Source organism: Oryzias latipes, chromosome 16, assembly GCF_053564925.1.
Source record: "Oryzias latipes strain Hd-rR chromosome 16, Olatipes_Hd-rR_3.1".
Classification (NCBI taxonomy): domain Eukaryota; kingdom Metazoa; phylum Chordata; class Actinopteri; order Beloniformes; family Adrianichthyidae; genus Oryzias; species Oryzias latipes.
The window spans coordinates 23459091-23473054 of NC_136252.1; the positions used below are offsets into that span (position 1 = coordinate 23459091).

The following is a 13964-nucleotide window of genomic DNA, read 5'->3' on the forward strand; positions in this document are numbered from 1 at the left end:
TGACATTACCATGAGTTATCCAAATATTTGGTCTGAGTTTTTCAGTTTAGGAATAGTAAAGTCACAAAAAATTCAAACACAAATTAGTCGTCTGACATCTGATTTGAATCATCTGAACCTGTTGAACCCCCAAAACATTTTTTAAAGCCCAGTGCGAAAAGTTTTTCACCCAATTTTGGATTCCTGAAGTACCCCAAGGCCTCACGTCTCTATTATAACAGCTAGTTTGAAATATCTGTCTTACATCTGCAAACGTGTCACCTCTTTTCTCTGCCCAGTAGGTGCAGGAATGATAACAGGTATCCCTGGACTTCAGTCTACTGTTGGGTGAAAGATTTAAAATGCATTCATACACAGATCTGCTCCTAAATGTCCTGTTTTTGAAGGGATGACAAAACAGCCACATGGCGTGAAATAAGATTACTTTATGATTCAACTTGCTATCTGCTTTGGTGTTTAATTTTTACATGTTTACAAGAATTTAATTGATTATCAACCGCAAAACGAACATATATATATAGCATATTGTCTGCTTCTTTTGCATCGATATTGTTGGGATCTGGCAAGATCATTCGACAAACCCTTGCGTATAGGAAAAATGGTCAAATCATGAGTCTGCTCCTGCTGACTGGGCACACTTTCAGTTATGTTTTGTTGTTGTATGTGTTACCAATGCGACCAACAGACAAAGAAGACTTCTGTAGAGTCATCTGTTGCATGTGAACTGGGGTTTTCCTCTATTATATCAATATCATCAGATCTCTTATGTCATAAGATCTTAGTTCACATTTAATCCATTGCTGAAAACTGCAGTTATGGAAGGACCAACCTCTTATTTTGAAGGTCAGGGCTTTACGACCTGTCAGAAAATCATGTTTCCCCTGGTTTGGTAATTAGTCATGAGATATTATTAGTTTTTTTTACAAATATGAAAGCTGGAAACACAGAGGTCAAGACCTTTTACCACATTTGAAAAGCCTCTAATGTCCTAATAAATGAGCATACAAGCTGAAAACAAATGTCTGACTATAGTCTGTTGCTACAGCTTTAATGCCCTTTGCTTGCAAGCTTGTGCACATATCCTGGTGTCACGTGTTGCCAACACCTCTTTCGCACTATCTGCTCCCTCCATGCATGGCTTTCTCTGCACCTTCCGCAGGCAGCACCTCAACTAGCACCATATTTCCATAACATTCATGGGTCATCCATTCCCTTTGCCCCCTCCCCCATGTACGCTCAAGATCGCCGCCCACTCTGCCACCCCCATTTCCCTGCCTGACAACACCACTGCCTGCCATCCCATAATATTCATGCACATGCTCCGCACACACTCGCACACAGCCCCTTTTGTTGGCAGAGATGGCTGAGCAGTGCGAGCGTGCTCGTGCGCGGCGATCTTGTCCGTGCTTGATGTGATGATCAAATCTGCAGTCAAACTGCTGAGGCAGGTAGCCTTCAGGTGCAGAGAGGAAGCAAAGCGGAGGAAGTAGGAGCAATGGTAGGGGTGGGCCCACATGTTTGACTATGAAGTCATGAAGTCCAGCATTGTCCTCTAAGCATTCCGGGGGGGGGGAGGGCAATTGTCCATTCTACTGTAAGCATCAATGAATGAAGGAGGACCATTCTGGAGTTGCCTCACCTGTTCCTTCCCAATGTAACACATGGAATTCATGTCACCTTTAACAAGCAGCCAATCAGTGCTGGACCCCTGAAGTACTGTAAAAATGGCTATGAACAGAGAAAAGATAAAGAAATATACATATAAAAAAGAAGGCAAGTTATTTACGAGCATAACAGAGGCGCCGAATGCGACACTGGCCAGAACATCACCATGGTGTTGCTGTGGGAGACAGCGGGGGACGTCACTTGGAAAAACTGGGGACACAAAAGAGGAATACGACACATGGAAAACTAAAAAAAAAAACAAAGGGAGTAGGCCCAGAGAAACATGTCTTTGTAGATTCAGACAGTGGAGTGTTGACAGATGTATGACCACGAGCCTGGTGTCAAAGGGTTCAGGCAGTGTGGCCCCAGAATCCTGGACAAGAACTTGGCAGAGTTTGCAAAAGTTTACTTTTATTTGCTCACTGACTGGTTCTACAAATGACTTCAAGAGTGGTAATTGGGCTGCCCCAGGTGTGACGGAAGTTTAATGACCCTTGAAATAAAATTTCTCATTAATGATAAATGTATTCCTCCAAAAAAAACAAATTTTCTTTACTTGTAGTTTAAAATTTTTAAACTTTTTACTTGAAGAATAAGTATATCTGTGGATTCTGCAAACACTCGAAACATGTTTACAATGTATTAATTTTATATATGTTTTAGGGGTGTAATAATCGATCTGTCTGAGACAAGTTGTTAATCAAATCAAATCGACTTTTACCATAACTGAATCGTTTCAAAATGAACTACATTGTTTACATCAATACTGGAAAATACCATTTGGATTCAGTCATGGTAGGTTAGGTTATAGGTTCCTATAACGTAAAAATGACCAAGTGCATCACACGGACAGCTCATATGTGATGGCAACAAAAACGGATCAAACCCTCATTACAGTCCAATGTGTGGAAACACTTTGAATTCTGCAAATAATCCAAAATGTTCTCTTTGGATATTTGCAATGTGGAAAAACAACAGTGTGAAACTAAAATGTGAATGGATTTGCCATTCATTCTTGTTTACTTGTTTGTTTGTACACATATTTAATTTACACGTGATAATCTTACAAGAAATACGAGGAATCTGGAAAAATTTCACCTGTTCTGTTCAGTCCCAGTTATTTATCTCTGAGTCCCACTGGTTGAATTTTTGGCTGATGGATCCACTTTAGGTCAGTGAATCGAATTGAGTCAGATCATTTAAAATGAACCAATATCTGCTATGAATCGCATAGTCAACTGCAAATTATGACATCAAATTGTTGGTAAAAATGAATTGTTACACCTTTAATAGGTTTTCTAATTAAACTAACATTATGCAAATTAAAACACACATAAAGATAAAAGATCATTGTGCTAAAGGACATCTACAGGATTTACTATTTAAACTACACAAAGGCGTATTATTCCACAGGGTTGCCAATAATTCAATTATATCTGCTTCAATAAATCTTTAGTTATTTCCACCTAATGTGTCAAAAAAAAACTGCAAAAGAGAATATCTTTAATATGCCCCCTTGCTGTTTTGTTAAGAATCTGACAGAGAAAAGAAGATGACTTTTAATTTCCTATATTTAAATGAAATGTGATCAATAGAAAAAAGAAGTAGTAATTTACCTTAATGCTGCATACATCCTAAAATGTAATCAAGAAGTGCAAAAAAATAAAAAAAACACCTGAAAAAGAAAGTTGCTTTTTTCCACAAAACAGTAAATCCTTTTAGATTAAGAATCATTTTCTTAAAAAAAGATGACATATTTGCAGTCAAAGTAAACATTTCTGTGTTGCAGAATTCCAGATGCCAACATGAAACATGGACAGCATTGCAGAATTTTGAAATTTATGTGCAGCAAATTATTCTTTACTACTTTTCCGACCACTAGTGTACAGTCCCGCTGCACTCTCCCTGGGCCCTCCCTCTTCTCTACCTTGTGATTTATTTGCCTCAGTTCCAATATTTGTCGGCTGTGTCTTTTCTTCCCCTTGTCTAAATGTCACCCCTTCTTCTAAGACAATATAGGGAGTGGGAGAGAGGGAGAACCAGGAGGCAAATGCGTGGGACATGGAGGAAGAGGAGGGGGTAACTCGTAAAATGTGCAACAAAGTTTGGGAAAATTAAACATTAGGTGTAACACTTTTCTCACGCATATAAGTGGAACCAAAACGTACAGGGATTATCTATAGGTGACTGACCACCAGTCATATTTCGAATTCATCTACAAAGTTTGGAAAAAAGATACACAACAACTTTTACATTTGCATTTAAGGAGAAAGTTGTGCACTTTTGTGCGGTCGGTTGCACAAACTTACTTCCCTTAGGTTTCAGGTCTCGTGTCAGCAAAATACGATAAAGAAAATACTCATGGTTTTAATTCCCACTGCTTTGATCCTTCACCAGGGAAGCCTCCCCTTCCTCCTCCTCCCTCCTGCGTCAACATCACTCCACACCCTGCATCATCCCTGTCCTCCCTCTCCCACCCTCACTCTCTACTTCCTTTAAAACCCATCATTCTCATCCGACTTCTTTCACACATTCCCGTTTCCACCTGGAATAAACACATGTTGGAGATGGAAAAGAAATGACACAATGCTTCCCATTTTTGAAAAGAAGACAACTTTAGTTAGCACTTCTGGGTTTGAACTTTCCCGCTTTTAGGAATACATTTGAGTGTTTTTCCATTCAATCGGACGTGTGGACTTATTTGCATGTTTGAAGGATGGGTTTTTCTTGCCATTTGTAACATACTACAGTAATTATGCTTTTGCTGTCAGTAACAGAGCTGAGGATACTGGTACAACTTTGCTGCCAGATATTTTGATTTATTTTGGAATACCTGGCCATCACAGAGGTATGATGTGGTAAGGATCAACATTTCTCGTATAGCAATGAACTATTGAAATATTACATGTATTTAACTTTTTTCCTACCAGCTGTTTGATATGCTTTTTGCCTCTTGGTAGTTCTGTCATGCGATGTACACTGCAAAAAGTTACAGTAGTATTAAGAGGAGATCATATATGAGAAACGTTTCTTTTTTATTTTTCCAAAAAAATTACAACAAATGCAACTTTGACAAAGTGTCAACGCTTCAACAGAAATGTGGGGATCACCCCCTGATTCTGGACCACAACCATAAAGCCACACGTGAAGAGAAGAAGCCAGAGGGGAGGACAAATTGCTTGGACTGTGGAGACACACAGCGTGCTGCCCAACGACCCAGCCTGACGCACGGAGACGGAGAGACAGACCGACAGTCTGATGCCAACTGTCTCCCCTGTCAATCTCACGGCACCACTCCTCCTCCTGTTGCTATGGGCAACCCACTCCACCATGGCAACCAACTGGCTGTAAGTCTAGTGTTCGTGGAAGAAGAGAAAGAGAGTTTGTTTGTCATGCTATAACTTTTAAAAGATGGTGACATGTCTCTAAATCTCTTTCAGTTGTTCCCTTCTCTTTCTTTGTCTCACTCGTGGTGACCTTTTGTCGTCTCTCTTTCACTGCCTTCACTGTTCCCTCACTGTCGTCTTTACTCGGTCGTCTCCTTGTTTCCATCCAGCCTTAGGTTCCTTGCAGTTGTTATCTCCTCGACTTTTTTGTGTCCTCCTCCTCCTCATCTCCTTAATTCTACATTTTCTCTTTTCCACACTCACCATTTTCTGTGTCCCAGCTCCCTAGGGAGGCTGCCTCGCTCCAGGCCTGTGTCGGGTGCTGCCCCGTGTGGACGGCTGAGGGGCCTTACCCCAGGACAGGTGGGAGTGTGCAGAGCACGGGGGGAGGTCATGGAGTCTGTCCGCAAGGCAGCAGAGATGGTTATAGAAGAGGTATGATGACTGAGCAGGAACCCCTGGGTGTTTATGAGATAAAAAACTTTACTGGAAAACTGCAATGCTTCTATCGTTTACATCCAACTCAGTGTCAGCACCAGTTCAGAAATCGCAGATGGAATTGTTCCACCACCCCACGAGGGATCAACGTTTTTGGCAGAGTCATGAACCAAGGTACCACTCACAGTAGTCATGATGTCACAGAAAAACGGGATGAAACACTGAAAATAAGAGGACCTGCATCTTGTTTTTCAGGCACTCGTGAGGCAGCCTTTGTGCATGCTTTATCCTCCGCAGCCGTTGCAGTGGCGGTGACCCGAGCATGCACCCGTGGGGAGCTGGAGAGATGTGGCTGTGACCGGAAGGTCAGGGGCGTCAGTCCAGAAGGTGAGCTTGGTTTCTGCTCCACAATAAGTCATCAAGTTATTGTATTGCATTTTTCAGAGCCATCTGCTGACTGGTGGTGGTAAAATCACAAACACACACATTTTGTCCTAGAAAAGGTTTTTAGGATGTGAAGAACAGGACACACAAACTATGGCTGTGTCCAAATTCCCTCCCTACTCCCTAACTGCTAAATAACGATGAAGTAGATTTTCAAACTAATTCAGCCACATTCTCATAGCTTTTTTTTTAACAGAAAATATAACAAAACCTAATAAATATGAACATCCTACAAAGGCTATTCATAAATCCACTATGTTCTGATTATGAAAACTTCCAAATAAATGAAAAATAAATGTGAAAATGCATTTTTTTCACATAAATTGTTCAAAGTCAATGCATTGTAGTCTATATTTGCCAACCTAGTGAGCATCAATGCAAACTGTTTTTTTTTGCAGACTTTGGTAAAATTTTTAGGGCACTCAACGTTGGAATTGTCGATGTGGACAGCTCAAAGTCCAAAAACAAGTATCCCTGTTTTTTAGGTGTAACTGCTTACGTAGCTGCTGCTAACAAAATTATAATCATATTATCAGAATTATCATCAAATTCAAACAAACCATACATTTGTTTGACTCACTGATGCAGGTCATTTCTGTCTCATTTCAGGTTTTCAGTGGTCAGGGTGTAGTGACAACCTGTCCTATGGTGTGGCTTTCTCCCAAACATTTGTGGATGAACCAGAGCGAGGCAAAGGGCTGTCCGCAGGGCGCCCGCTCATGAACCTTCACAATAATGAGGCCGGTCGAAAGGTTGCCAACAAAAACCATCATTTTTACCATTTCAAATAGCCGTTACAATTGCGTTATGTGTTATTTGCAACTATGTCATCCTCAGGCCATCCTTCACAACATGCAGGTGGAGTGTAAGTGTCATGGTGTTTCTGGCTCATGTGAGCTGAGAACCTGCTGGAAAGTCATGCCTCCATTTAGACGGGTCGGAATAGTGCTCAAGGAACGTTTTGATGGAGCTACAGAGGTATGAGAGCCTTCGGTTCGTTTTTATCTTGCTTCATTGGGAACACAGAGGAGCCTTGAGATGATTATTTTGACACCATTGTCCATCTAGGTTCGCTTAACGCGTATTGGATCCAGACCGGCTCTGCTCCCTCGTGACCCCTATGTCAAACCCCCAGCTGCTAGAGATCTCGTGTATCTTTCACCGTCTCCAGATTTCTGCCATCTTGACCCTGACAATGGCATACCTGGAACTGCTGGTCGGAGATGTAACGGTCGGTAAACTATTAATTAACAAGACTTTTTAGTACGTATTCAAGAATTTTAAACTTGACACATTATTTTAACATTTCCAGGGACTTCTCGGTTGGCTCCAGACGGCTGTGAGCTGGTTTGCTGCGGGCCAGGGTACAAAGCGGGCCGAGCTGAGGTGGTGCAGCGCTGCTCCTGCAAGTTCTCCTGGTGCTGCTCAGTTCGTTGCCAGCAGTGCAAGAATACAGTCACCATCCACACCTGCAGGGTGTAGGATAACTGAAAGCCCAGACTGAAAAAGGCAGAAAATCACTGACCACGGAACGGATCAACTTAACAAAGACAAGAAAGCGGTGTCAGTGTGACTGACTTCCATGCTTTGGTTAGAGTATTGATAAAAGCTCCAAAATCAGGCCAAAAATAAAAAAACAAAAATCAGCACTACCAATTGTCTGCTTCTAATATAAAGTTTCACTTCAGACTGCTTCAACAGGCTCAGTGCATGAACACACTGCACAGTCAATCACCTGACAAGGCTTTGAAAGCTGAACCTAACAACAACTAACAGCTAGCCTTTATTTTGAAAACCCCTCTCTTTTGTGAGTATGTATTAGGCTAGCAGGTCTTTTTCTATTTATGTCTTCTTTTCGATTCTGGTTTATTTATTCATATATCAGAGTCTGCTTCAATTCAGCCTTCGGCATCAAGAAAACGTTGACTTACATCAGTTGTGTTTTGACCTTCGCTCGCTTTACAAATTCTTCTATTTGCTCCTAAATGAAATCAGTGCTTTTAGATCTGTTCAAGAAATCTAATAAATTAGTAGTTTATACATAATGCCAGCATTTGTTTGATTTCTTTTCTGAACTTAAATGCTCATAGCGGCTAGACACAACAGTATGCCCACCTGTTGTTCAGTTTATTGTTTGAGTACCTTAAAGGAGTTGTGGGAGCAGTTCAAGGAGGCAAATTGTTTATGCCCTCCTTAGCAAAACCCACCTTGCAACTTGAATATTAACCATTTTCATGATACAAAAGTTGCTGCCATTCTCCTCATGAGTTAAGCATAGTCAACGTGCAGGGTACAAACATGAAATACAGCCCTGAAAGCATTTACAGCCATGTATCTCTAGCTAGCAGATTCCATCCCATACAATCACTCTAAACCACGACAAATGTGTGGCACAAACGATAAGAAACAACAAAAGAGCTGTTGTGTGCAGTCACTGGACCAAATCTGTGTAGCACATGAAGTGCAGAGCTTTGAAAATGACATGAAACCTGTTTCTGATGAATGCTTTGATGCCAAAAACAAGCCTGACACGACTACAGCCTGTTCCATTTTTGTTGCACAAGTGCAATGTAATCTTGCAAGGAAGCTTGTTGTGTAAACACATCATATACAAAAGCCAAGTCACACTTGTGGTTGTCTACATGGTGAGAACTGTAGCCTGATAAACTGAACTGTTAAACAGAAACTTTCTCAAAGCTAAAAAACAAACATTTTCCTAATTTTTCCACTTAAAAATAAAATTCAGCAATATCCATGTGCAGCTTGCCTTTTATATTCAAAAACCAAAAAGATCTGTATCATAATGGTAAAATAGTGTAAGACGTTTACTTTGGGCCTACACGGTGGTGTAGTGGTTGGCACTCTTTCCCGACAGTAAGAAGGCACTAGTTCTAATCCCAGCTGGGACCTTTCTGTCTAGAGTTTGCATGTTCTTCTCATGCATGCCTGGGCCTTCTCCAGCTTCCCCTCAAAGTCCAAAAACAAGCTTCATAGGTTAGTTGATGATTCTCGGTATGCATGCGACTGAGCGGCCCAGCGACAGACTGGAATCCTGCTTAAGGTGCGTCCCTCCCTTCACCCAAACACAAGCTGGGATAGGCTCCAGCAGCCCAGTGACTCCAAAAGGGATAAAGCAGGTTTAGAGATTGGATGGATGTTATTTTCCAAACTAATTCTTCTATTCTATCTATCTCATACAACTGCTCAGTGGCCAATCTTGCACACATTGTTATAAAATTGAGATGTTCCTGTAAAAACACCTTCAGCAGAGACACATCTCAGACTCAGTCTTACTCCTAAAGCAAAGACCTCAAAATTATAAACTGTGATGGGGTTTCTTTCAGTTAGATGTCTGTTCTGTCTGAGATTGTGCATCATTACTAGAAAAGCCTTTTTCATACGTGTTACAGTCAACACTGAAGTTGATGCTCATAAGTAAGTTGAGAGAAACAAGACAAGAAGCAGTAAGAAGCGTTAAACTTCATGACTGAAAAATGTACTCAATTTTTCCCCCTCCTTAGATACGTTCTTAAAAAAACAAAACTACATTATTTTTGGAAAACCAATTTATTAAAAATTCCTGTGATTACAAACGCCCAGAATTTCCCTAGAAAAGGTAAAAATCTTTATCCTGATTAAGAATAAATCAAAGATACCAAAAATCTATATTTTATTTATTGCTTTTCTCTGAAAAACAACAAAAAAGATTGATCTCGATTAAGTAAAAATTCAAGTTTCAAAATAAAAACATTTTAAATTCTAAAATTTCCCCAAAACACATTACTTAATTTGTATAATACATATAAAAAAATAGAACAAAAAATGAATAAATCACCTGATGGAAGTCAAACTGGCGAAACACACCAAGCCTTTGTAAACGTCAAAGGGAGTTGGTGGACAGTAGCCATGGCAAACAGTCATATTTGTTTGGAGTGATATTACATCTATTATGCATTCATTATTTAATAAACAGAGGGCTAAAAAAGCAAATAGAGTACCACTCAAGAACATATATTTCTAAAAGCTTTCAAAAAAAAAAAAAGGAGATCTGTGGCACTTACTGCATGGTGGAATATTTGCACCTTTGGATTTTCTTTCCTTTTTATTTGAAGGCACAATTTAAACAGACACTACTAAAATGAATCATTGGCATCTCCAGCCTAGTTTGGTTTTGTCCTTTCTTGCTTCCCCTGAAAACAGCCATGTGGCCTTTGTGGCAAACTATCCCACCCATTAGAATATTTCCCAGTGTTGGCTTTTCTCTATAGAAGACGACACTTCTTCTTCGTTTTGGTTTCAGGAGGTTCCAGAGCTGCCAGTATGGCCTCATCAAAGACATTCTTAAGTCCTCGCTGGTGGAAAATAAGGGCAAGGAATAGAAGAAGTAAAAAATGAAGCATGGCAGATTAAAAAGCAAATGACGTTTTTGTTTTGTTTTGTAATAAATCAAGAAAGTCCTCAAAGTGTGGTTGAAATTTGCCCCTTACCTGTGTGAGAGCAGAGCATTCCACATATTTGACAGCCCTGAGCTCACGGGCCAACTTATCACCACTCTCCGGGTGGAGGGGCCGCTGTTTGTTTTTTGCCAGCTTCTCAATAGTGTTGCTGTCTTCCCGAAGATCTACTTGGGTCCCCACCAAAAGGAAAGGTGTGCTTGGGCAGTGATGTGAAATCTCAGGGACCCACTGTGGATAAATGACAACTGATGTTTTTTGTGTTTTGTTTGTCCTTTAAGATCATTTGTATGCAACAAATCCTATATTAAATAAAATAAAAACTAATTAGCTCTTAAAAACAATTCTCCAGAGTAATTTTATTTTTTAGAAATGGTAATAATCATTTATTTTACAATAACTAACTTCTATTATAATCTAATGTCAGAAAGGTTAATTAAAAGCCAGAATAGTTCCAAAATAAAGCAATATAAAAAGTAATGACACAAAAGAACAGTTAGGTACACATTTACATGTTTGCGCTCTGAAGGCCATATCAGCCTCTACAAGCAGCATCACTTCGTGCCTTCTTTGCATAATTACACATCTAGATTTGTTTCTGAAATCCAAACAATTTAAACAAGAATAAAAGACCATTCTTTTAGTGTATCAGTGTTTTTAGTCATAGAGTTTCAAATTTGTGCAAAGTAAAAGAATGATTTAAACTGAACTGAATCTAGTTGGGGTCAAGTGCTTACTGAAAAAGTGGAGCTTAAAGAATTTAAAAATGAAAATTAAACAGGTGCTTATCAAGTTATTGTCAATCCGAATAAAAAAAGTTGAATAGGGAAATAAATGGAAACAAGCAACGGTCAAAACGGAGCCATTTGGTGTTAGTTGTTCTCTACATGGATTTAGAATTTCAGGAGGGTGTGATAGAAAGACATATTATCTTTTATTAAATGCAGTGATGCAATCCGGACCCCAACCTGTAATGAAAATCTCACCAAAGTGCCTGTATTCTGAAGTCACTCTGCATATCTGCATTACACACAGCTCGGATGTGATGAGGACATTTTAAAAGCTTGACTTTAATCACACAAACCCGTAGAATTATGTGCCAATATAAGAGCTTTCAAATAATATTCTAAGTTTAAGTAGGCCAGGTGGTCTATAATTGACAAAAAAGATCAATATCCGGTTCATAACTTTTTATCTGTTATCAATGGCTTACCAACACAGTTTCAGAAGTTTCAAAATATAAATTACTTACAAAATATGTAAATTTAGCAAGTTTAAAATTGATTTTAGTAGGAGATCAATTTATTGGTTATTACACATGTAAATGCAGCTCTGATGTTATTCCCTTGTAAGTTTCAGTGATCTTTTAAAAACTGACCTTCTCTTTGACATTTTCAAATGATGACGGGGAGACGACAGAGAAACATACAAGGAAGACGTCTGTTTGGGGGTAACTGAGAGGACGCAGCCTGTCATAATCCTCCTGACCTGAAAATCACAACCAGGAAGTTTAACATTTAGTTACAAAGCTCTATACTTGGGACAAAAGACCTTCAAATCCACAAACCTGCTGTGTCAAAGAGGCCAAGTGTGTATGGCTCTCCCCCAATCATCACTGTCACTGCATAATTGTCAAAAACCTTAGAGAATAAAATGCAATTCAGAAGGCAAATTTTCAAGAATTGTCCTGCATTTTCGCAATACCAAATAGAAAAAATGATTTTACACAACAAATCAGTTTTAATGAATTCCTCTTACTGTTGGCACATATTCTGAGGGGAACTTGTTGGTGGTGTAGGAGATCAGTAAGCATGTCTTTCCTACTGCACCGTCTCCTACCACTACGCATTTTATAGTCTGCATCTATTAAGAAAAACACAAACAAACAGGAGAACACGTCAGTGGAAACAATGCATTGCACAGACAGCCAGTCTGAAAGTGGGACGGAAAGTAACACAAAAATACCCGGGACTAATCTTAGCTTAAAAATGTCAAACTTGACTTAGCATAACAGCAAATGAAAACATATAAGAAAACTGGAAAACATTTGCAAGAAACCAAACATGAGTTATGAGGGACAGATGATAGTCATCACTTGCTGTGCATTCATTTCTGGCAATTATTTGGTGAAAATATATGATCAAAAACTGCAACTAACCCTAATCCACTTGACATCTTACATTTGCACAATTTGTTTGTAAAGCATAAATAATCATGAATAAACTTATATTTTTAATCATTTGCTAATCTTAATAAATCACAAGTCAAAAACTAACTGAAAGTTAAATAAATATCAGATATTATACTTTTTTTTAATGCATATTCAATGGACTTTTAATACATATTCATAGCCAGAATACTATTTAAGTACATGCATTTAGTGTTGATTTTTTTAACATAAAACACCATCACAACCAAATAAATATACTTTAAATAAATGGTTAGCTACCTAATACTCATGTTCTAATAAACATTTAACCGTTTAAATTTACTAATAACGTTATAATTACTTTTTATATGGGAATTTTTACTACATAAAAAGTGTTTACTGGATTTCCTTAAGTTAAATCTGTAAGATTTCACTACTGTGGAGACAAACAGAAAGAAAAAACTCCAGCGAGGACAGCAAAATACTTGTTGTTACATGCGCAGAGAAAATATTACTAATGTCAGCCAAAGGCTTCCGCATAGCAAACATACCGAAGACGCTTTAGAAAGAAGTTAAAAGAGGGCCCTTTACCCAAATGAAATTTAAAAGCGGATGCTGCCAACACTTCCGCTAAACTAAGCTGTACTTCATCGAATAATCCTTTTTTGAAGCCTGCTACATAATAGTACCGAAAGACAGAGAATGTAAAGGTTATTTTACCACGAAAAGTTCGAGTTGAAGGTGATTTCATAGAAATACAGAGTTAGTGACGTTATTATCGTAATTTTCATCTTAACTTAAAGTTAAACCTATAATAGAGTAAACTATACGGAACTCATATGAAACAAAACAAAAACGAAATAGTTAAGTATAGGCTGGTTCAAAACTCGAAATTATCACTATTTTAAGAACTTAACACAGGTAAAATTAACTAAATTGAAATTAACTAACTGCCCAACACAGAAAAGGAAACGTAACACCTTAGGCATTTCTTTAACAAAAACGAGTCTCGTCATTACGAAAACATTATCTTCATATGAAACTGCTAATTATGAGTTACAACAGTTAAATTAAGTAAAAAATACCTTGATAAGAATTGTTTTTACTTCATCAACCCACCGTTTTTCTTCCGACAGGTTAGGCGTTGGTTACATCCGGGTTTGAAGGGTAATATATTCCTGGCGCATGCGCACATCACATGAGCACATGAGGAAGAGAAACCACTGGAGCCAGCTGATATACTGCCTCCTACTGGAGTAACAACTAAAATCTCAATAAGGTTTTGTCTGAGCTGTTTAAGAGCTGTTTATTGTTATGTTATCTACTTGAGCATCGGTAAAAGATGTGGTGCAGTAAAAAATTCTGTATTTAAAAAAAAGCTCTTTCATTTAAAAGAAAATATTTTTCAATTAAGATTTGGACATTTAC

General features: G+C 38.7%; 2 protein-coding genes across 5 annotated transcripts; one reads left to right on the forward strand and one right to left on the reverse strand.

Moving 5' to 3' along the window:
- The first annotated feature begins 4189 nt into the window (after positions 1–4189).
- On the forward strand, positions 4190–7979 carry wnt4b (wingless-type MMTV integration site family, member 4b). 3 transcript variants are annotated; one of them, XM_020709860.3, is made up of 9 exons: positions 4190–4523; positions 4761–5012; positions 5333–5486; positions 5579–5663; positions 5745–5876; positions 6543–6685; positions 6771–6911; positions 7002–7164; positions 7246–7979. In XM_020709860.3, the coding sequence occupies exons 2-9, from the start codon at positions 4924–4926 to the stop codon at positions 7413–7415; spliced, it is 1077 nt and encodes a 358-aa protein (XP_020565519.1). In that variant the 5' UTR covers positions 4190–4523; positions 4761–4923; the 3' UTR covers positions 7416–7979.
- A 1502-nt stretch (positions 7980–9481) lies between these two features.
- Positions 9482–13783, reverse strand: cdc42l (cell division cycle 42, like). Of its 2 annotated transcripts, none has more exons than XM_004077978.5 (6): positions 13656–13783; positions 12146–12250; positions 11955–12027; positions 11766–11875; positions 10421–10618; positions 9482–10285 (listed from the first exon to the last, which is right to left on the reverse strand). In XM_004077978.5, exons 2-6 carry the CDS (start codon positions 12248–12250, stop codon positions 10196–10198), a joined length of 576 nt encoding a protein of 191 aa, XP_004078026.1. In that variant the 5' UTR covers positions 13656–13783; the 3' UTR covers positions 9482–10195. The 2 variants fall into 2 exon arrangements, with proteins under 2 accessions (XP_004078026.1, XP_004078027.1); XM_004077979.5 differs by having other exon boundaries at positions 13622–13760.
- Between the last annotated feature and the right edge of the window lie 181 nt (positions 13784–13964).